Source organism: Microchirus variegatus (assembly GCF_963457635.1).
Source record: "Microchirus variegatus genome assembly, chromosome: 7".
NCBI lineage: Eukaryota > Metazoa > Chordata > Actinopteri > Pleuronectiformes > Soleidae > Microchirus > Microchirus variegatus.
In genome coordinates, this window is record NC_139808.1 from 32393622 (window position 1) to 32416294 (window position 22673).

At 45.9% G+C, this 22673-nt stretch overlaps 2 protein-coding genes across 2 annotated transcripts in view; both read left to right on the top strand.

Annotated features, from left to right (window-relative positions):
* The window catches only part of LOC310929333 (nesprin-2-like), a gene marked incomplete at its 3' end in the record, with an annotated part of 31447 nt that extends 28829 nt beyond the window's left edge, over positions 1 to 2618 (top strand). The window contains exons 16-20 of the mRNA XM_083892055.1: positions 460 to 556; positions 652 to 851; positions 1752 to 1916; positions 2417 to 2557; positions 2613 to 2618. Coding sequence (XP_083748181.1) covers positions 460 to 556; positions 652 to 851; positions 1752 to 1916; positions 2417 to 2557; positions 2613 to 2618 — 609 coding nt within the window. The remainder of the gene's footprint in view (positions 1 to 459; positions 557 to 651; positions 852 to 1751; positions 1917 to 2416; positions 2558 to 2612) is intronic.
* Positions 2619 to 2652: 34 nt separating this feature from the next.
* syne2b (spectrin repeat containing, nuclear envelope 2b) overlaps positions 2653 to 22673 on the top strand; it is a gene marked incomplete at its 5' end in the record, with an annotated part of 83882 nt that continues 63861 nt past the window's right edge. Inside the window, 34 exons of the mRNA XM_083892057.1 lie at positions 2653 to 2742; positions 2972 to 3151; positions 3253 to 3411; positions 3498 to 7172; positions 7550 to 7684; positions 8769 to 8962; positions 9296 to 9365; positions 9462 to 9562; positions 9659 to 9779; positions 9877 to 10176; positions 10263 to 10858; positions 11255 to 11410; positions 11551 to 11701; positions 11792 to 11947; positions 12035 to 12202; positions 12281 to 12382; positions 12465 to 12665; positions 12747 to 12954; positions 13111 to 13223; positions 13313 to 13515; positions 13616 to 13723; positions 13920 to 14268; positions 14429 to 14758; positions 15925 to 16254; positions 17269 to 17559; positions 18441 to 18668; positions 18906 to 19022; positions 19715 to 20041; positions 20121 to 20465; positions 20541 to 20719; positions 20815 to 21031; positions 21260 to 21361; positions 21465 to 21629; positions 21983 to 22330. Of these exons, the coding sequence (XP_083748183.1) occupies positions 2653 to 2742; positions 2972 to 3151; positions 3253 to 3411; positions 3498 to 7172; positions 7550 to 7684; positions 8769 to 8962; positions 9296 to 9365; positions 9462 to 9562; positions 9659 to 9779; positions 9877 to 10176; positions 10263 to 10858; positions 11255 to 11410; positions 11551 to 11701; positions 11792 to 11947; positions 12035 to 12202; positions 12281 to 12382; positions 12465 to 12665; positions 12747 to 12954; positions 13111 to 13223; positions 13313 to 13515; positions 13616 to 13723; positions 13920 to 14268; positions 14429 to 14758; positions 15925 to 16254; positions 17269 to 17559; positions 18441 to 18668; positions 18906 to 19022; positions 19715 to 20041; positions 20121 to 20465; positions 20541 to 20719; positions 20815 to 21031; positions 21260 to 21361; positions 21465 to 21629; positions 21983 to 22330 (10515 nt within the window). The remainder of the gene's footprint in view (positions 2743 to 2971; positions 3152 to 3252; positions 3412 to 3497; positions 7173 to 7549; positions 7685 to 8768; positions 8963 to 9295; positions 9366 to 9461; positions 9563 to 9658; positions 9780 to 9876; positions 10177 to 10262; positions 10859 to 11254; positions 11411 to 11550; positions 11702 to 11791; positions 11948 to 12034; positions 12203 to 12280; positions 12383 to 12464; positions 12666 to 12746; positions 12955 to 13110; positions 13224 to 13312; positions 13516 to 13615; positions 13724 to 13919; positions 14269 to 14428; positions 14759 to 15924; positions 16255 to 17268; positions 17560 to 18440; positions 18669 to 18905; positions 19023 to 19714; positions 20042 to 20120; positions 20466 to 20540; positions 20720 to 20814; positions 21032 to 21259; positions 21362 to 21464; positions 21630 to 21982; positions 22331 to 22673) is intronic.

Sequence of the window (22673 nt, forward strand, 5' to 3'; positions counted from 1 at the left end):
AAATTGTATACTATATGCAGTAGAAGGAGTATATGTACTATGCACGATGTATGGAATGAAATGTGTCCTCCTCTGCTCCACCAGGGGGTGATAAGCCCCGTTTCAGCTTGTTAGCATGAGTAAGAAGCTGAAAGTGTCGGGCGTGTCAGTCGCTGTGCTTGTTCATGTTATATTGTTGTTGTTGTTATCACCATACTAAAAGAGAATTACTAAATTTGAGAACTTGTACTTGCCTGTACTCGCTGATTGTGTGAGCTCCAAGGAAAAGGGAACTATTTCAGTGGAACAGAAGAAGCATGAGGAATATTTGAGTGAAATGACAGAAGAACACTTGAGCAACATCTCTGCAGAACATGCTAATCATGACATAGACGCTTGTTTCGTTGGTGTAAAAGGTCCCAGAACACATATTTGTCCAGAAATGTTGGTTCCACTGTGAACATGCTGTTTTTAACACAGGAGCTGGTGAACACACAGGAGCTCACGTCACTGCTGGAAGCATCTCTTCATAAACTCAAACAAATCTCTGAGAAATACTCCAGCAAATCTGCGCTTGGTAAGTATTCCGTCGTTTTTCTGTCTCTGCAAAAAACTCTTCCCGAGGATCAGAACCAGGTCACGGGACTTGTGTTTTGTGTCTTTGCTCCTCAGCTGAAGATTATCAGCACGTCATTCAGCAGGTGAAGCAGCTGGAGGAGGACACCGCCGTGGTTCTGGAGGAGGTGACCGCGGCCAAGAGCACCATGGGACGCGTGCTGTCGGCCTGGGACTCGTACAGCGACTGCCTCAGCTCCCTGCAGGCCTGGCTGGAGCAAAGCTCTGCTGCAGTGATTCCCGGACACAGGCCAGCGGTACGTTAGATTTACTGAGAGAGGACTTGTTTTTAAGGTTTCTCTTGCTTTAAAGGACCAGTGTATAGCTTGTAGTGTTGCTTTTTATTCTAGACAGACACAAGATTCATTATATTTTAAATATAGACAGCGAAAAGGATCTTTGACTACAGTTTCAACAACTATATCTGACATATGTTCCTATTTCAAAGTAAAAGCACACCAGTGATTCATTTCGCTGTATCCATTCTATTTTCCCCCCTCAATTAAGCTTTATTGTGAAATATTTGCAGGACTGATGGATGTGCAGCTCCATACTCTAGAGCAGGGGTCACCAACCTTTTTGAGACAGAGAGCTACCTTAAGGGTAAAAAATAATATGGAGGGCTACCATATAATATTTTTATGTTTGTTTACCATTTAAATTATTAATATTATGCATTCAACTGCATACACATTCATTCCAGTGCTTACTCCTAACGATTACCAGTTTTCATAAACAATATCAAAGATATTTTACTGAGCGATCATACAGATACATGCAAGTGAGGTGAAGTGAAGTGAGCCCGTGGGCACCGTATTGGCTGCCTGCGGGCTACCAGGTGCCCGCGGGCACCACGTTGGTGACCCCTGCTCTAGAGTCACTTATTGGTAGTATCTTTCATTTCTGTCAAAAACCCTCCAAAATGTTAAACACTGGACCTTTAACTTGTATTATTTACATAGATACATAGCCATATGCTGCCACAGCTAAATTAGTTGTATAACATCACCTACTACAACCAGTGTTGCTGACTTGGTGATTTATTCCTCCCTTCCTTTTGCAGAAAAGCGCACTTACAGGATGAATTATCCTGCTTCATATTTGAAAATGTGTTCTCTCTTCTGCTTCACATGGAAATATTTGTGGTTCTTATACAGGTGAGACCTGAGTCGATGTCAGAGTGGCGCTCCCGTCAGGCTCACCTGAACGAGGTGGGCAACTTCCTGATGGAGTCGACCGACCCTCAGACCAGCAGGAGTCTGTCAGAGGAGCTGCGCAGGGTCAACATGCACTGGGCCGACTTCGTCAAGAAAAACACTTTTGTGAGTCACACAATGAGGAAAAACCGGTCGATGAGGTCCAGCCGTGAGTGACTCGTGATCGGCTGTTCCTCGGTTGTTCCTCGGCTGTCACGGCGGCTCAAGCTCGCCTGTTTCTTCTCTGTTTACATACGGTCACTGTCAAGTGACTACTGACAGCAGGCATTCGGAGGATTACATGTCTCAGAGTTTTATTGTTATATTGATTCCCACACTGTAAACATAAGGAGTGGCCTCAATCTTTTAAAAGTTGTACTCCACCTTTACTTTTTTGTTTTGAGTCACTTTTAAGTGCGAAGCTTTTCTGATGTTGCAAATATGTTTTAGACAACACCTCGTCTGGGTAATTGTGAAAGAAATGTCATTAAAATAACAATAAAAAAAAAACTGAAGATCAAAACTAAACTAAACAGACTCTTCAGGTTCAATTAACCATCACAGTTTTTCTTGTTCTGCCTCTTTTCACTTTTAACATTTAATTGACTTTTCTGGGTGTTTTTCAGGACAACGCGACGGAGCCCGGTGCTGAAGTCCAGACCAGACCTCAGGACCCGCAGAGTCTGATCCGAGAGGCCACTCTGATCCTCAAGGAGCCTCTGGAGGCAACGGCAGGTCCTTTGCGCACATACAGAAAAAGAATACAGGTATGGAACAAAGGCGGCATAAGCTCATTATTTCTTTTTTACCTTAATTAAATAGATTTGAATCGATATGTTCACTATTTTCCCTTCAGTTCATCATGAGGAAGCTAAAGGAAGTGGATCTGGATGTACTCTCCTCAGAATATCCCACAGATCAGTTGCAGAAACTGAAGCTCGCACTACCTGAAGTATGAATGTTTTCTATCTGTGTTAAATCATAAAGGCTGTTCCACACTAAATAAGAACAATAATTTTCCAGTCTATATCGAGTAAGTGAAAGCTTTCGTAAGAAATGTTCTGCTCCTTGTTGTTTATTTGAGCTACACGGTGGAGTAATGGCTAGCACTGTTGCCTCAATGTCCGTGAAAATGTCTGCTGCTGTGTTCATCTTCACTGTCATGACTGTGATGTCATCAGGTGATGCAGACGCTGTGCGAGGCAGAACAGGTGTGTATGGAGCTGCAGCACAGTGTCTCAGGTCTGGAAAGTCGCCTGGCTGAACTCATGCACTGGGAGACTGAGGCTAGGGAGCTTTACCATTTGCTGAGGGCTGCAGAGCGAAAGCAGCATCAGCGAGGCCAGGATCCACGAGCCAGGGTAAGAGTGAAAACAAAATAAGGATTTTCCTCTTTATGTCCTGTCATAAGACATCTTTTGAACAAACACTGATAGTTCTTCTGCATCATGTTCTCCCACAGATCTTGATTTCCCGTGGTCTTCAGTTGGAGGGCCAGGTGGTGACAGAAGACCAGGACTTGCAGATGATGGTAATGACAAATCAGAAGAGTTCTCCCCTCCAGTACCTCCGTGCCACCGTTATGCAGGACAGAGTGCGAGCAGCTGTTGCACAGTCACAGGTCAGCTGACTTTTTTATAATCTGACTGCACAATCCATTGACTATTGACTATACCAGTTTTTCCCAATGTGTGATTTCAATTCCAGGAGGCCGTTGGTATGCTGAGCAGCGTGGGAGCAAGAAGAGACAGAAGCAGAAGCCCCCCAGAAGAATCTCCACCATCAAAAGTGTTTATCCAGGCTCAAGAAAAACCTCAACATCTGAGACAGTTTGACACCAGGCAGCCGACTCAGTCGCCTGAGTCAAAGTCAGTTTCTCATCAACGCCATGGAACCTTTGTTCCCAAGATACTAGTGCAGGAATACAGAGAGCAAATGACGACATCTCCTCCAATGCCGTATACCTATGCAGAGGCTGTGAAGCAAACGAGGACAAAGACGCCACCAGAGGTCCACTTTCAGCCCTGGTCAATGACTACTGTGTCAAAACAGCAGCAGACTCAGGAACCACAGCAGCAGCAGGTACAAGAAGAGGTACTCTACAGACAAAATGAAAAAGAGTTCCAGCAATTCAAGCAAAAGCAACAGCAAGAAGTGGAACAGCAGGAACCGATGCCACCGCAACCACAAGAATGGCAGCAGAAGCAGGAACCGCAGTTGATGCAGCAGCAGATGGAGATGCATCACTGTCAGGTTCAGCAGGTAAAAGAGATGCCTGAGCCTGGAACACAGCCTTCACCCCAACAGCCAGCTGTCGAGAGCCTTCCTACAAGCTTCGGTGAGCTTCAAGGCAGAAAAGCTCGGGCCATGAAAAACCGGCCTTGGCTTCAGAAACCAGTCTCAGAAGACCAAAAAACTCCAGCTCCACATCCAGAAGAGGATTCTGCTCAAAACCTTATTCAAACTTCACAGGTACAGCCAGATATAGAGATGGGAAGGGTATCTGTTCAAGTTGTACATCAGCATACTGGAGATCTTGAGCCTCAGTCACAATCGAAGGCCAAGGCGTCTAAGCAGGAAGAGCAAAAAGAGCAACAATGGCAAACACAGCAATCTCCAAATCAGCAACAAAAGGAAAGACTTCCAGAGCGAAAGGAGCAGCAGGAGCAATTACAACGACCAGAAAAGCAGCCCAAGCAACCAGAGCAATTTCAACAGGAACAACTAAAACAAGTACCATCACATTCTACTCCTAGACAGAGACAACCAGATTCAGATGCCAGGGTTAAAACCCAGACTGTAACTGTGACTCAACCTCTCCCACAAACTCAGGCACAACTCCAAACCGTGGTTCAGTCAGCATCTCAGACAGGTATAACCCACACTATCACAAACACCCAGCAATCATCAGAGACCATGTCACAAACTAGTCAAAGTGGATCACAGGCACAAGACGTTCGACCGGCCCATGGCCCCATGACATCACAGTTACTGACCCAGCCACAAACACAGCTCCAAGGTCAGGCTCAGCCCCAGGGTCTTGCCCATGGTCCAGCTGTAGCTCAAGTGCAAACATGGGCTCAAATTAGACCCACTTCACCAATACAGGCTCCAATACAGGGCCAAATTCAGCCTCCTGTGCCATCCCATATCCAGCTGCGTAGTCATCTGCAGCCATGGGCCCCTGTCAGGTCCCCCTCCCCTAATCTGCAGCCATGGGCCCCTGTCAGGTCCCCCTCCCCTAAGCCACCTCCACAGGCCCAGCAACAAGCCCATGCTCAAGCAGTCGTTGATCCTCAAATCCATGCCAAGTCTATGGTCCAAGCTAAAACCTATCCTCAAACAATGGCCCACTCAGAAAACCTTGTCCAATCAATGACCCAGGTTCAATCTCTTCAACAGTCCATGGCTCATCCTCAGACCCATCATCAGCCCATGGCTCAACCTCAAACTCATCCTCAGTCAATGGCTCATCCTCAGACCCATCCTCATCCTCAAACCCATCCTCAGCAGAGGGCCCAACTTCAAACCCATCCTCAGCCCATGGCTCATCCTCAGACCCATCCTCAGCCCATGGCTCAACCTCAAACCCATCCTCAGCCCATGGCTCAACCTCAAACCCATCCTCAGCCCATGGCTCATCCTCAAACCCATCCTCAGCCCATGGCTCATCCTCAGACCCATCCTCAGCCCATGGCTCATCCTCAGACCCATCCTCAGCCCATGGCTCAACTTCAAGCCCATCCTCAGCCGAGGGCCCAACTTCAAGCCCATCCTCAGCCGAGGGCCCAACTTCAAGCCCATCCTCAGCCGAGGGCCCAACTTCAAACCCATCCTCAGTCCAGCACTTACCCTCAAACCCATCCACAGTCCTTGGCTCAACCTCAACCCATGGCCCATTCTCAAACACATGGACAGACTGTGACCCATATTCAGCAAATGCCCTTGCCAAATCAACCTGCACGTATGATCCAACATCAAACCCAAACTCAACCTATTGTCCATCCACAAGGCCATTCTCAGCCTATGATTCGGTATCCAACGCATGCTGAGTCATCAATGCAGTGCACAGGTCAAATCTCACCTGCCCAGATGCAGGCTTGGGCTCAAGCTAGAGCTCCATCCCCAATGTCTGCCCAGCAACCACAGGCGCAACCTCACTCTTATCCACAGCGTTATTCCCAGGTTCAGTCTCCATCCCCGCAGTGGACACCCAAACAGGATCCACAGAATCAAGCCTTTTCACAGCAGAGACACCCCATTCCTCAAGCATACCATCAGCAGACAGATCAAACATCACAGTCTCAGGCATATACAGCTGTCCAGATTCTTCCGCAGTGGGCCCATCCTGGGCCCCAGCAAGGTCCTCAAATAGGAACCGCTGTGTATGCTCACATGGGGCCAACATTCACTCCTCCTCGAACACAACCGATGCCACAAACACAACCCCCAATGAGGCCTCAGAGAATGCAGCAGCAGCAGCAGCAGCAGCAGACTTATGTTCAGGCAACGGCACAACACCAGCCCCAACCTTATCCACAGTCCCACTCTCAGCAATATCCACAAGCCCCACACAGACCTGAAATTCAGTATCACTCTCAGCCTCAAATACCTTTCCAATCGCAGACAGCACATTTAGCCCATCCTCCACGTCTTTCACAGCCCCAGCTTCAAACACAGATGCAGACCCCATCCCAAACAAACCTCCCAACACAGCCAATGGTAGTTGCAAAATCCAGTGCTGCGCCGCCTCAGCAAGCTCAGCAGCCTCAACAGGCGCAGGTCAATCTTCAGTTCCAGGAGCTCCCTCCACATCCCAAATGTCAGGCTCAGCCACAGCCTAAAATCCAGTCACAAGCTCAAACAATAGGTGAAGCTCCTTTCCAGCCCAGATCTCTTGTCCAACCAGCAGCACAACCAGAAGTTCAATTGCCACCTCAAACTAAGGTTTATTTACCAAACCAACCGAAGACTGAAGCAGTGCCTCAACCTGTATCTGAGACTCCGTTGCCACCACAAGTCACAGCTCAGGCACAGCTGCCACCACAAATTCAGCCTCAACCTCCACTCTTACCAAAGGCCCAGCATAGCACACATTCCAAGTCTCAATCATCCCCACAGGAAAGACCTCATACCCAACCAATTCCTCCACAGGTCACCGTGTTGCCTCAGTCCCAGGCTGAGTCGCCAGACCTCTGCATCAAACCTCCAGCCTTGGCCCAGGCACCTCCACAGGCCTACACAGAGGCTTACGCCAAGGCCCAGGCTCTGGCCAGGAATGGCTTTGAGGAGGCAAAGCACTGTCTGCAGCAGCACATCCTGGAAGCCATCAATGTCTTTAAAGACAAATGTATCTCAGCCGAGCAAATATCAGTCAAAGAGGTAAAACTAATCACTGATATTCAGTCTCTATTTAAAGATGCTTTAAGATGATATTTGGCTTTTGTTGGTTTGTCTAAATTGGACACACAGTCGAGCCCCATTTCCACCAAGTGGAGCAGTACGGTTCAGTCTGGAATGTTGAGCAATTCTTTGCATTTCCGTCGTCAAACCTTGAGAAAAAAGGCACCAAAGTCATAATCTCGACCATCCCAGTTTTTCAAATCCTTCCATCGGGGTACCAAGGACCGATCAGGGTCAACTGATCCAAACCACTTGGTGGAAATGTTTAACTATTTAACTTATTGTTACCCAAAATATGTGACTGCTAGTAAATGGATTTTCAAATATTTGAGTGTAATATGTGTCTTTGATATCAGGCGACACTCAAGACCCTGGACCCAGAGTTACTGGACGAGTTCCTGAGAGCAGCCAAGGGCATGGAGGCCTTTTGCACTCCGTCACAACTCAGAGATATGGAGTTTTTCACCCAGTCTGTCATATCACAGTGGGAGGTAGAACACGAGCTCGCTTACTTTGCAAACTTATGCATGCATCATTTACAATGAGGCTTCATCCTGTCCTTTTAGGTCCAGATATGTTGAGATAAAAGCTTGTGCATGTCTGTAAATGTTGTCAGCAGCCTGCTCAGTTTTTTTTTAAATGCTGTGTTCTGACATGCTATATATGTATTTTTTTGTTTTCTTTGTTTATTATTGTGTTTTATTATATCTCCCAGGCAGTGAGAACTGAGATCTCAGGCTTTTTGCAACAATTACGGTTTGAAGTAACGAGGCAAGACTTTAACACAGCTGCCCTACACTGTGAGATGCTCTTAAGCTCTGGCTTAGAAACACAAATTCAGGTAGCTGAACGATGAAAACAAAGCTTTGTGGAAGGGTGTGCTTCGGTGGACGGGTGCTCTGCCAGCTTCTCTGCTCTACTTAACTAACATTCTTTTCCTTCCTTCCTTCTATGCCTTCAAGGAGGCTGGCAGTGAAACTTGGTAACTGTTCTCTTATTAAAGAGAGTGCTGTTTTTGTTGATGTTGGCAAGAAAGGGAGAAAACTTACAAGAGTAAATAATGACCAAATGACAATGAATGACATAAGGTGTGGAGAACAAGACAAAAACATTATCTGTAAAAGACCAGAGAAGCATTCTTCTTTATTTTTTGGGGGGTGTTGGTTTGTGGGTTGGTTTCTATCTGTGAAGCGATCTTACTCTGAAGTCTGGATAATTCAAGATGTCATTTTGTCATTTTAGATGATCATGGCATGTTTGAGCTCAGGCTGCTCAATGTACTGTATCGTTTAAGCGTCAACGTCACAATACAGTTGATTATAGAGTTCCATCATTTGCCCAATTCAAGCCCGTGCCACGCCCACTTACGTAGCAACAAGGAATCCCCAATAAAACCACGACAAACTGTGTCATAACATTACACAACTATATAGTAATATTGTGCAGCCTGAGTTTAAACTGTATAAAAGACAATATTATCCGTGCATGTGTTGTATAACAAAGACACATTTGGCATTATAAAGAGTTTTTCTGCGTATAAATTCAGGAATTAACCACATTACTCGCCTGTTACAGGCCTGTTTCTCGGTGGACGGCAGCTTCGCTCAGGCCGGACAGCACCTGGAGGCCCTGAGGGAGCTGTGTGACACTCTGAGCCCAGAGGACGCTCACCGCCTGGCCCAGACCCAGCTGAGGGAGTGTGAGAAGAGGCTGGCTGCCATCCAGCACCAGTTCAGTGGAGACCAAGACGCACCACTCCCTGAGTCTAGGTGTGTGACACACTCATTGTGAAGTATTCACTCACTCATTAATTTCCTTTTGAACACCACAGGACTAAAGTACAATCCATGTTCAATGGAGTCTGTTTTGGAGTCGATGCAGAGACTATAATAGTCTAAATAAGACATGTTTGGGTGATTTATTTCTTCTTTTATATAAGATGAATTGCACAAATGTTTGGTTTGGGTATCGATAGATACTGAAGCTTGTGATTTCGATATATTGGAATCAGACACAGAGGAGTGATATCAAACCATCCCGAGATTCTACTGCAGACATTATATTTTGTCTTGATTTATGTGCTTATATCCTGTTTTCCACAGGATCTCTGTTGCCTTCAGTGAGGATGTGACCGCGCAAAAGGAGCATGAAACACCTCAAGTTTGTGTGGAGGTACTCCTCTAAAACCATGTTTCCATGTTTAACATATTCCAACTGATGGGCACCATGTTTTCCACCCTGATGCTGAGTTATTATGCTTATTTTTAGGTGTCCCAAGTAACCATGAAGACCCTGAGTGTGGAGAAGAGGGAGGTTGAAAAGCAAACGTCTGTAGAGGAAGAAGTGACCAAAAAGGAAGCTTCGGAGAGGTAGACGCAGTTCAGCGAAGTCTATGACTTCATAAACGAGCACAACTCTTATTCTATGTTTTGCTTTTTAATCTAAACACTGTTTTTCACCCCCAGATATGAGAATTGTAAGAAGACGCTGCAGGCTCAACTCGCTAAAAACGAACAGAGCATCAAGGACGTCCCGTCGGACGCAGTCTCTCTCAAAGGCTTGCATACGAGACTGCAGGAAATACAGGTACAGCTGATTATCTCATAGTTGATTAGTTGCAGTAGAATGAATGAATGAAAAGAAGAGGAATCAATTTGGAGTTGAACCCTTTTTCTTCTACCAGTTCTGGAGGCAGGAGACGGAGTCTCTGTGGTCTGAGTACGGAATCCTGTGGTCCCAGTTCTTCCAGCTGAGTGGTAACACTGGTCTGGAGCAGGAGAAGGCGGAGCTACAGGAGCAGTGGCGCCGCCAGCTGTTGAACCTCCAGAAAAGAGGAAGCTCGCTGGGCGCCGCCCTCAGACAGATCGACTCCACCGAGAACCACATGGTGGACTTCACCGACCGCATGGACCGCTACCTGAGACAGCCCAAAGACATCATGGCTTTCACTCTGGCCAGTACCAACATCCTGAAGGACATTAAGGTCTGTCAACCAAACACAAGGTGTAGTTTCTTCAAGTTTGTCGTTCATTCTCAATTCATACGATGCCTTGATTCCTTTTGCAATAGGAACTGGACGACAACATTCAGAATGAGCTGGACCAGCTTTCCCGATTGGACCCAGAATCCAGTGATCTGGACCCCAGAGATTGTTTCCCGCTTTCCCGCGAGGTTGAAACCCACAGAACCAGCCTGGACCAGCTCCGACAGCAGGTCCGGAAGAGCGAAGCAGCCGCCCGAGCCCTTGACCGGTTCCTCATGTCCCTGCGCACGGTGGACGAAGACATCTCTGGAGTCCAAGGCACGCCGTGCAGTGACGCAGCAGTGCTGCAGGACGGTCGATCCAAGCTGGGGCTGATCCGACAGAACATCGACAGCCTGAAGGAAAAGGCTCCTCAGCTGGATCTGCTCCTGCAGGGAGCCAGACTCACCATCACCCGTGAAGGCGTCCCAGCCTCCTGTCTGGACATGGTGACCGCTCTGCTGCGGAGGCTGGAGGAGGCCGACAGCGGCTTAGCCGCTCAGCAGCAGGGTCTGGTGAAGGAGACGCAGGGTAAATCCCTGGGCCTGAGGAAGAGGGCGCTGCTCGTGGAGCTGAGGAAACTTCAGGACACCATTGAAACGCAAGGCCTGAAGGAGCCCACCTTACCTGCTGTGCAGCACAGGTGTGTGTCCATGTATGCTGATGACACAATACTTCATAGCTGTATGTGATTACTTGAACTCTTCCTAATTTCAGTGGTGTAGATTTGATTAATTTAACATCACGCATTGAAATCCTTACTTGCTTGCTTCCGCTTTCTTATGCAAAAGACAGCACTGGGGTAAATAAAGTAAAAAAAATAAATTCAGAAAATAAACAAAACCAAAAGTGAATGTACTGTGCGTGTATGAGGCTGTGTGGTGTGTGACACACTGCTGTAGCGCCTCCCTGAGGAAGAGGTGTTAAAAAAAGGGTGTGTGAAGGAAGGTTAACTGTAGCTCAGCAGTGTTTGTTTACAGCGTGAGAAGTCATTCAATAGTCGATCCTGTCGCCTCATTTGCTCATGATTATGTTCCAGACTTCGCGGCCTGTCAGATTTGGACGGCCAGATTCAGAACCTGCATGCAGAGCTCCAGAATGTCCGTGACCTGCAGGAGAAACAGGGAGGAGGAGAAGACCTCCTGCAGGAGCTGGAGACTCAGTGGAGAGACACTCACAGAGGGTTTTCTGACCGGTGAGTTTGACACATGCATTCATCACGCTGCTCCTTCTTAAACAATAAAAGTCATACGTGAACACACGGCATGAAAAAAATCAAAACCGTGAAGAAAATGACAAGTTCCAACAGCATCTGCCTCTTTTCTGTTGTCGCAGGAAGAAGCAGTACAGCCTCCTGCTGGAGAACCTGAAGAAGTTCCAGAGCTGCCGCAGTCATTTGAGAAGCACCATGCAGAGAGCGGAGCAGACCGTCAGTGAGCAGGCGTCGTACATGGGCAGAGACAACCTGCAGAGAAGCATGACCAAGGTGGGTCGGTCCACCTCATGACCTTTCTGAACATCTCACCACTACAGAGGTGTGGAAGCCTGATCATGGAGGTCTTTATCATTTATCCAGGTGCGTGAAATTAAGGAGGAGCTTGGTGGTCTTGGGGAACCCATGGAGGAGATGAGAGGTGTTTGCAAACAGTTGCAGACACAACTGAAGACGTTTCCCGACTGCAGCGATCCATATGAAGCAGAGGCCCACGCGCTGATGGACAACTACCTGGATGTAAGAATCTGTCAAATGTTTTTCTGTTGAAATTAAGTTGGAATCATGAAAATTGTGACCTGAAGACTGAATTGTGCCGTTTTTCAGGTGACAGAGAAGACTGACGCTTACGTGGACAACCTCCGGGTGGGACTGGAGCTGTGGGACAAGCAGCTGATGCTCGGTGGAGAGGTGGACGCCTGGGCCGGAGCCAAACTCGCCCTCTTTGCTGAGAGCCATCCCTTCTACAACGAGCAGGACGTACTCACCATGAGGGTGAGATTCATGAGAAACTCATCACTTACCACTCAGCTTTTTCATTTTCACGACATCTTCACTTGTTTTATTTTGCAGGATGAGATTCACACTCAGGAGGAGAACATTGAGCATTTCCACAAAAAGTCCGTGGAGATCCAGGAGATGCTGCAGAGTCAGGAGGCTCCACTGGAGCTGCAGGTGAGTGGAAACACGGAGAGATCTTCATCAATGGTGTTTTAAAGAACGTCATAACTCATGTGTTTGAATGAACATCCTCCAGGTGATGGAGACACAGCTGAGGAAGAGGATGGAGCAGGTGAAGGAGCTCTTTACTGACTGCACTGACGTCTTTGAGGAGCTGATCGCTGTGAAGAAACACCTCGCTGAGAAGATCGATGAGTGCCAGTCAGCTGTGGAGAGCATCCAGTGCTCTCTCAGTAAGACTGATGCTTCGTTGCCAAAGGTGGAAGAACAGATACAGGTACGTACAGATGTTCTGTGTTAACTTAAGCACCATACCCTGTCTTTTATTTGCTCCTAACATCAGTTTCTGATCCACCAGGATCTGGTGAATGATCTGGAGGCTCAGGAGGAGCAGGCTGAGGCTGTGTTGAAGGAGGTGGAATTGGTTTCCAGTGTCGCCAGTCCTCAGGTGCTGGAGTCTCTTTCTGTGGACTCCAACAGGCTGAGGGAGGCCATCTCCCGCACCAGAGACATGATCCACCTGAAGACAGAGGAGAGAGACAAGGGTCTCCTCAAAGTCATCCAAGGTTTGTGCTGGAACTCAGCTGATTTTCACTGATTTTCTCTATGGACTTTGGTGTGGGAGAGTGAGTGTTTTTTTTTTGGCTTTTGTGAAATAAATAGACTTTTTTCCCTTTTAGTTTGTTTCATAATAAAACATTATTCTCGTGATTGCTCTTCAGACGAAAGGCAGTCATTTGAAGGATGGTACCAGGACCTGCAGCTGTCTGTCAATGAGTGCTTTGAGAACCCAGAGAGCAGAACAGACGTGGAAACCTCTCTGCAGAGACTTGCTGTAAGTGGATGGATGTAGTGTTAGGAATCAAAACTTCTTCAGATGTTCGAGTCCTCTCTCACACTCACTGTTTCCCCTCTGTGTGTCAGAGTTTCTTGAAATCCAACGATGCAGAGAGACGTCTGGAGCAGCTGAAGGTCCAGCTGGACATAGGCAGCCAGCAGGTTCCTCCTGAGCAGCTCGCAGAACTCAACACCTGGCTGAAGGAGCAGCAGGAGGAGGTGGACACCTTCAGATCCCACTGCCTTAACCGGCAGAAGCAGATGGAGTCGCTCCTCGGGGACTTAAACAGGTAAAAAAAAGAAGAAGAAAGTTTCACACTTTTTGATTATAAATGTCAAGAGTTTCTTGACTTGTTCTTGTATTCCTTCTACCTTTTCCCCCCTCTACAGTCTACAAAAGCAGCACGACAGCTTCCGTGAGTGGCTGCAGGTCACAGAGAAACAGTCTGCGGTGTCACAGAAAGATGAAGATCTTCTCAAAGACCTTCAGGATAAGAGGTGATGCAACTAACAGAAATCATGGATTAATCTATCCATGATTTCTCAATGAATTAATTCAGAGATACAGATATATATATATATATATATATATATATATATATATATATATATGCATGTATGTATAGATAGATAGATAGATAGATAGATAGATAGATAGATAGATAATTAGTTTGTGTCTCTTTCCGTGTAACAGCGGCAGAGCTGAGGCCCTGAGCGAGCTGCTGGCATCGCTGCGCAGACAAGGCGTCAGAGCGGAAAGCCTCCTGAAAGACGGCGATAACCTGATCCAGCGCTACAAGAACCTGGAGGCCAGGCTGCAGAAACGGGCCAAGACTCTGAGCGACCTGCAGGGGGAGCACGACGGTTTCAATGCCCAGGCTGAGAGCACCAGGACCTGGATCCGAAACCTCATGCAACCCCTGACCGACACCGACAGAGAGGCCCAGAGTCAGCGCGGCGGGTCCTGGATCAAAAACATCTTTAATTTCCTGAGCAAACCTGGGGCAAAGAACCAGAGTGAGGAGATAAAGAGCACAGCACAGGTCAGTGGAGACTGATTAAACCTGGGGAGGTCCTAATAGAAGCCTACAATGTTAACAGCTGATACTTAAAGGTCTTTGTCATGTGACTAAGAGTTGAGGCTTTGACCTTGTATTGATGCTCCTTCCTATGTTCTCACGTTGTTTTTACTTGTGCCACTAGACGATCCTGAGCTCCAAACCTGAAGGAGACTCAAAGCTGGAGAACCTGAGGAGTCTCAGCCAGAGTCTGTGTGACCACGAGGACCTGGACGAGACCAGGAGACAAGAGGTCCAGCGCTTGCTCAGAGAAACAGAGGAGCAGTGGAGAGAAGCTCTGCAGACAGCTGAGGACACTCTCAGCGAGGCAGAGACGCATGACCTGTTAGACCAGGACCTGGAGGCTTTCAAGACCCTGAATGAGAACGTCCAGTCCTGGATACGAGAGCAGGAGGAGAAGCTGCAGTCTGTCCACGGTCTCATGCAGGTGGAGGAGAAGCTACAGGTCGCACAGGTGAGTTCAAAACAAATGCGTGATATTTATGATTCATATAAAAACCCTAATTCAATCGGTTCTTTTTCAGCTTTGTGAATGTATATGTTTTGTTTATTTTTCTTTTTATCACAGTAAATTGAATGTCTATGTTTTTTCTATTTAGACAAAAAAATGAATATATTATCCATGGAGATAATGACCAATAATTAATTATGAATATAATTATTAGATAATTTTATTATTAGAATGATATTTTAGGATTTTTTCTTTGCTTTGCGATATTTGCAAGAAAATTATGCACTTGAAAATGTAACAGGAACATCAGAAGCTTCTCCATTTAAGGAACCACCACACCCAAAGAAAAGAAAACTGGACCAAACTGAGGCTAAAATACTAACAGAAACTGGACCAAACTGAAGCTAAATGACTAATGGAAACTGGACCAAACTGAGGCTAAAAACTAACAGAAACGGGACCAAACTGAGGCTAAAGGACTAATGGAAACTGGACCGAACTGAGGCTAAAATACTAATGGAAACTGGACCAAACTGAGGCTAAAATACTAATGGAAACTGGACCAAACTGAGGCTAAAATACTAATGGAAACTGGACCGAACTGTGGCTGAAATACTAATGAAAACTGGACCAAACTGAGGCTAAAATACTAACGGAAACTGGACCAAACTGAGGATAAAATACTAACGGAAATTGGACCAAACTGAGGCTAAAATATGACAGAAAAATGGACCAAACTGAGACTTAAATACTAACAGAAACTGGACCAAACTGAGGCTTAAATACTAACAGAAACTGGACCAAACTGAGGCTAAAATATGATAGAAAACTGGACCAAACTGAGGCTAAAATACTAACAGAAACTGGACCAAACTGAGACTTAAATACTAACAGAAACTGGACCGAACTGAGACTTAAATACTAACAGAAACTGGACCGAACTGAGGCTAAAATACTAACAGAAACTGGACTAAACTGAGGCTAAAATAATAATGGAAACTGGACCGAACTGAGGCTAAAATACTAATGGAAACTGGACCAAACTGAGGCTAAAATACTAGTCGAAAATGGACCAAACTGAGGCTTGAATACTAACGGAAACTGGACCAAACTGCAGAGACTTTAAAGCCACATTTTGGCCGTATAATGGGATGTTTGTTGTTGTTTAGGAAACACTAAAGTCCAAACCTGAGGGAGAATCAAACCTCCAGGATCTAAAGCAGCAGTGTCAGAAACTCTGTGACAACCAGACTCTTAATGAGAGCGTGAGACGAGAGGTTCAGGACGTGGTGGATCAGACGGAAGATCAGTGGAGGAAAGTGGTGAAGGCAGCGGAGGAGACTCTCCACGAGGCCCAGAGAGATGCTGAGGCCCACAGAGAATTTAACGCTTTTAAAATTCAAAGTGAAAACGTCCAGACGTGGATGAAGGAGCAGAAGCAGAGGCTGCTGTTGCTCAGTGGCCAAACACACTTTGATGAAAGGTTACAGACTTCACAGGTGAGTTGTGAGTCCAAATCTCAGCATGTGACGTTTTTAGGAGCAGAAACCATCATTTAGTGTCGGCGTCAAGTGACTCACGTTTGCTCACCGCCATGTTGGCAGGAAAAGCTCCTGGAACACAAACGGCACCAGTCCTGGTTTCAAGCTTTGAGGAGTTCACGGTGCAATTTAAATCTGTAAAACTGATCCTTATACTGCCCCCTGGTGGACATTATTCCAGACCTGCAGCATGACAACATCTTCTACTTTCTAAACTTTCCTCATTCTACTACAGACAACTCTTACACAGCACAATAAAAGCATGAAAAATATTTTCGTTTTTGGGTCGGCAATTAAGGGGAAGGCTAAGACACTTATAAATGATTGTGTAAATAACTTGTAAAGAATAAAGGTTTTATAAAATGTGTTATGTCTCAAAGTATAGTTAGACTTTAAATATTAGTCCAACACACTTTCACGCCATATTTAAGTGACATTATACTGTATATATTTCCTTTATCTGATAAAATATCAACAAATTATCTACAAAATTGCTTAATTTAAACCAAAAATAATCCAAAAACAGAGAAACAAAAAGTTATTTACATTTTTAAGATACCCACAAAGAAATATTACATTGCATTTTAGAATTCAAAAGAACATTTTACAAAAAATAAGAAGGATTTAAATAAAAGGTTATACTGTTGACAGCCTAGAGCTCCCTGTAGCTTTGAACTACATATAAAATAATACATAATATAAACTATAAATAATAATAATACAACAAACTGTGTTTATTATATATAGTATATATCATTTTATGGATCAAAATAGGTTTTGCAGCTCTTTTATTTGGGTAAAAAATAGCTCTTTTAATACTAAAGGTTGCAGAACCCTGGGCTAGTAAAGCAAGGGTTTAGGGAATAAGGTCATCAAAATGTAGTTTAAGACAATATTATGATACAAACATAGAAAAGTGAAGATTTTTGAGGTTTTCGTGACTGAGATATCTCTGTGTTCTTTAACCCTCAGACGGTTTTGTGCGAGGGCGAGTCCAAGCTGCTGGAGCTGAGGACGCGAGGCCAGACTCTGGGCGAGCGCCTGCAGGAGAGCAGGAGGCCGGAGGTGGATCGAGCGCTTGGCGACACGGAGCAGCAGTGGACGTCGGTGGTGCAGGCCGCCAGTCTGGCAGAACTGAGGAGTCTGTCCGACGACTTTGACGCTCAGAGCAGAGACACTCGCGCCTGGGTCAGAGAGCGACAGCAGAAGATGCAGTCGGCCGGTCTGCAGACGCCGCCCGAGGAACGACGACTCACAGCTCAGGTTTGTCTCAATACTAAATGTTCAGTCTGTGGCGTTTAGTTGTGTGTGTAATTTGGTTTTCATAGCCTTAGATCACTGTTTCCCAAACTTTTTAACGATGGCAAACTATCGTGACACACATCCCGGTATAAATCATGATGAGAGCAAATTTGTGGCAAAATTTACAACCATGTCTGTAAAGCCTAACATCATTTTGAATTGGGAAACTAATAATCTCAAAGAGGCGTTTGGTAAATGAATTAAAACCTTATTTTATGCACATAAATCTTAACTAAAAGGTTGTTTGGGGATCTGACCCTGTGTCTGGGAAACACTGCCTGAGAATTAGACTTCTACGGGAGCCTGAGCAGACAAAATAGTTAGTTCACGTGTTGCACACTTCAAGTCAGAAGCTTATAAGGCTAACGAAAAAGAATAGCGTCCTTTCTGGTCTGTGAAGTTCACCGTTGTTCCACGACTTACTTGAGAAAAGCAAGGGTGGGCAGAAGAGTCCTCCATTTTTTTCTATTCTGCATTTTCTGGCCACTAGATGTCACTAATTTGTACTCACTGGGCCTTTAAATAGTGTAGGCTCCAAAGGAGGTCTGTTATGGTTAGCATGAACAAATCTAACCAAGCAAAACAAATTGGCTTCATTAATCGCTCAACCATTTTGATCATTGCTTAATCTAAATTAAGTGTTTTCTGAATGTTCAGCTTCTTAAATGTGAGTTTTCTCAGGTTTCTTTGCTCCATGAAAACAAAGCAATTGTTTAAACTGAACATTTCCAGGTTTGACAAACACAGATCAGAGTTTTCTGAGATTTTATGAACCAAGCAACTAATCGGTTAGTCGAGAAAGTAATGGACAGATTCATCAGTGATGTTGTTGTTGTTTGTAGATCATCTTGGACTCCAGACCGGACGGCGACTGTAAGGTCAACAACCTGAGGAGACGAGGCCAGAGCGTGTGCGACCACAAAGACCCCGACCAGGGCCGGAGGGACTTTGTCCAGCAGGCAGTCAAAGACGTGGAGGACCAGTGGAGGACGGTGCTGAACGCCGCCCAACAGGTCAAAGGAGACGCCGAGGCTCAGGTCGCCGACGACACAGAGAGGAGAACGTTCCAGGTTAGAGAAGACGCTTTATCACAGCCATTGTAACTTAGTGATGGAGGCAGCAGTGGATCAACAACTCCTGTGAACTCCTGTGTGCTGTGATGTTAAAATCACTGATTTTCTCTATGGGCTTTGGTGGGAGGAGAGTTGAACTGAGCAGAGGTGTGAAATTATTTGGGATTCTCGATGTCTGGCAGACTAAACCCTCCACTGAGTTTCTACTCCACGTCGTGGTGTTTTTCTGTTCAGCTGATAGAATTCGACACCTGTCATCTGGACACTGGACGCTGGCTTGAAGACGTCCAACAGCGTCTGAGCTCAGTGAGCAGCCAGACGTCAGCTGAGGGCAGACTGCACACGGCACAGGTGAGGATTATAGTTAAAAAGTATTTAAGAGATTAAGACAAGCAAAATAAAAGAGAATAAATATAACATATTTGAAAAGATTAGGTAGTTTTTTAACTTTTGATCAGGACAGTTTTCAAAAAAATAGACTTTAAAACTTGATATTTTGTGAAGGAATTTGTCTGTTTTTTGGTTTTCTTGTGCCCCCTTGTGGTAAAAAAAAGAAGTGTTATTGCACTGAAGCCAAAAGAAAGAGGGTTTGTTTGTAGATTTTTTTGTCAAAACTGTGTTGTAAAAGTAAGTAAATCAGTAAAGTTTATTTGTAAAGCACATTTAAAACTTACTAAATCATTTGTGCTTGTATGTGTGTCTAGATAGTCATCACATTTGTGAATCCCTGTTTGAATAAAGGTTAAATAAAAGAAAATCAAACAAATAACAGGTATAAATAACTGAAATGTGTGTCTCACTTACATAATTACACAATTGTAGGGCTGCAAATAACAAATATTTTCTTCATTTTCTCATTTAATTATGAGTTGTTCCATAAAATGTAATTATGAGTTGGTCCATAAAATGTTAGAATGTTAGAAAATGTTGAAAAATGTTGACGAGTGTTTCCCAAACTTCAGTTTACCTGATTTATTGAGTAAACTGGAGCCCAGAAACCAGAAAATATTCACATTTAAGAAGCTGAAACCTTTGTTCTGCAGGACATTATGAGCTGCAAACCTGAAGGAGACTCCAGGCTCCAGGAGCTGAGGAGACGAGGACAGAGTCTGTGCAGTCTGGACGTCGACGATGTCAAAAAAGGACAAGTGGAGCAGCAGGTGAGAGACGCTGAGGAGCGCTGGACCGGAGTCGTCCTGGACGTTAAAGAGACTCTGGAGAGGGCGGAGAAGCAGTGTTCTCTGGAGGGTCAGCTCAGGGACTACGAGGTCCAGAGAGAGAGCACCAGAGTCTGGCTGAAGGACAGGCAGCAGAGCCTGGTCGACCTGGAGAGTCACAGGGATCCGGAGAAGATCATCGTCACTGCACAGGTGACAGCTTACAAACATATGTATCTGTAACAGAGGAGTGAATCTTGTCCAGACTTAAGTAACTCTGCGACTTTCACAGACGATCCTGAGCTCCAAACACGAGGGAGACGCCAAGCTGACGGAGCTGAAGAGACGCGGCCAGAGTCTGTCTGAGCAGCAGGACGTGGAGGACGGCGTGAAACGGGAGGCTCGGCAGACGACAGAGGACTCCGAGGAGCAGTGGAGGATGTTGCTGCAGAGCGCCGAGAGCAGCCTGAACAAAGCCGAGGTCCAGTACTCGCTCTCCAGGGAGACGGAGGCCTTGTGCTTCCAGGCCGACAGCACCAAGGCCTGGGTCCAAGACCTGCAGGAAGACGCCGACGCCAAGGGGAGAGGACCTCGGGGAAGTCAGGCTCAGATAGAGGACAGACTCAACACCGCACAGGTACAACATCAAAGTCATAATGATTCTCTGTATAATGTGATGTGTGAATCATGTGTGTCACGACTGTGTCTTCAGATCATCTTAAGCTCCAGGTGCAACGCCGAGGCTCGGGTGGCCGAGCTGAAGACACGAGTGCAGAGTCTCTGTGAGCACAAAGACCTGGAGGACGACAAGAGGCTGGAGGTGGAGAAGATGGTCAAAGACATCGAGGAGCAGTGGAGGACGCTCCTTCAGGCTGCCGAGGACACGCAGAGGTGCAGATGTTTACTGAAACGTTTCAAACACCCGTGTCTGTATCTGTCGTCTGTTTCTTCATAGATGACTAATGACTTTTGTTCCTTCTCCTCAGAGAGCTGAAGGGCGTCGTGGAGCGCCTGGCGTCCTGCCGCTACAAGCGAGTCCAGGCCGAGGCGCGTCTCTCTGAGATCCAGACGCAGGCGTCCGCTCTGCCGCGGCTCTTTCCCTGGCCTGGTCTCGGAGAGCGGAGGCAGGCGGTGGAGAAGGCTCGGGCGCTGCTGGAGCAGAGCACGGCGCTGGCTCCTGTGCTCGCTGACGTTCGCGCTCAGGTGAGATTTATATTGTTTAATATGTCTTTAATTAGGTTAAAAAGTAGTTTTCTCACTTTCACAAACTGATATAAACACACCTGAGCAAAAAACGACTCAAACATGTTTCTATTGGATTGTATTGGCTCTTTTTTATGACCAAAAATAAAAGAAAATGTGAGCGCTAAGTGTTAACGGAGAATCATTAATCCTTAAAGACCTCTCCTCTGTGTTTTATTAATCCATCAGGCAGCAGAACTGTTTGAGATCACTCAGGATCCTGAGTGGGCCGACGAGTCCTGGTCGACCAAAGATGAGACGACGATCCCCGCTCTGCTCAAAGAGCTGACGGTGAGTCCAGTCATCGTCTATCGCTCTGATTCCAAATAAAGTCTTTCTATATGCTGAGCCACAAAATCGTGATGTTGTTGTTGTTGTTGTTTGTTTCCTCCAGGAAACGGTGGCTCTCAAGGTGCAGGGCATCATGACAGAGAGACAGTGCGCTCAGCTGATGGAGCAGCATGAAGCAGCTCAGGACTGGCTGAGGGAACACGTCAAAGGCCTGGGTGAAGCTCCGGCTGACAGACAGGCTCTGCACAACACTGTCAACACGCTGAAGGTCAGAGCAAGCACAGATGTGTCTGAAACACAAAATAATACGGCGTAATCCTGCACCGGTCAAGTTTTTCTTCTTCTGCCTATGATGTTCTTGCTAAAACCAGTGAGCTAATTGGTCAGAAAACGGTGGAAAATGTTTTCTATATTTAAAAAATACACTTGAGATTATCAGTTTCCTTATTCTTGAAGGAGAAAAACGATCCAAAAATGATTGAATCAGTAGAAACTGGACTTTCATCCAAGATTCAGTGGTTTTATTTCAGAGAACTTCAGAACTCATTTGAATTCCAATTTCCATTGTCTTATCATGGATGATATAATGTCCATCATCTGGATCCTCCTGGTGTTTTTCAGGCTTTGCTGCAGACAGTGGAGCGAGAGCACAGAGAGATGAAGGATCTGGACTCGGCCAGAGACGACCTGCTGAGGCTTTGCACGCCCGGCGGCCGCGGCGCTCTCACCCTGGACGTCGGCCACCTCCACGACCTCTGCGCCGGCTCGGAGCAGCAGGTGAGGGGGCTGCTGGCGCTCTGCGAGTGCCGACTGGAAGGACTGGAGACGGAGCTGGAGCACAGGAGCCGGGAGCTGAAGGAGAGGGCGGCGGCTCTGCAGTGGGAGCTGCGCTCTCTGGACAAGGCGCTCACCTACAGTGAACCGCAGAACAACATCGCTCAGCTTCAGCAGCACTGGAACAGCCTGCAGGTCATTATAACAACACACACACAGCAGAACATACATTATGGATAAATGTACAGTGACAGTCTGGACTTGGTTTCTTATTTTAACCATAAAAGAACCAGAGAAAGTCTTTGAGTTCGTGCTTCTGCCCATTTTTCCAGAATAACTTTCACTATCTGGCTGTTATTTACAGCATGTTAAAATAGTGTATTAACAATTTATAATTAAGGAAAAACTAAAAGTTGTGTATTAAATTTGAAATATGAACAGTATGACACATTTAAAATAACATTTGTTTGAGTCTTTTTCTCAATGTCAAAAAAAGAGGCCAAAAATGGAATGTACAGGCGTTTTTCCATTTTGATAA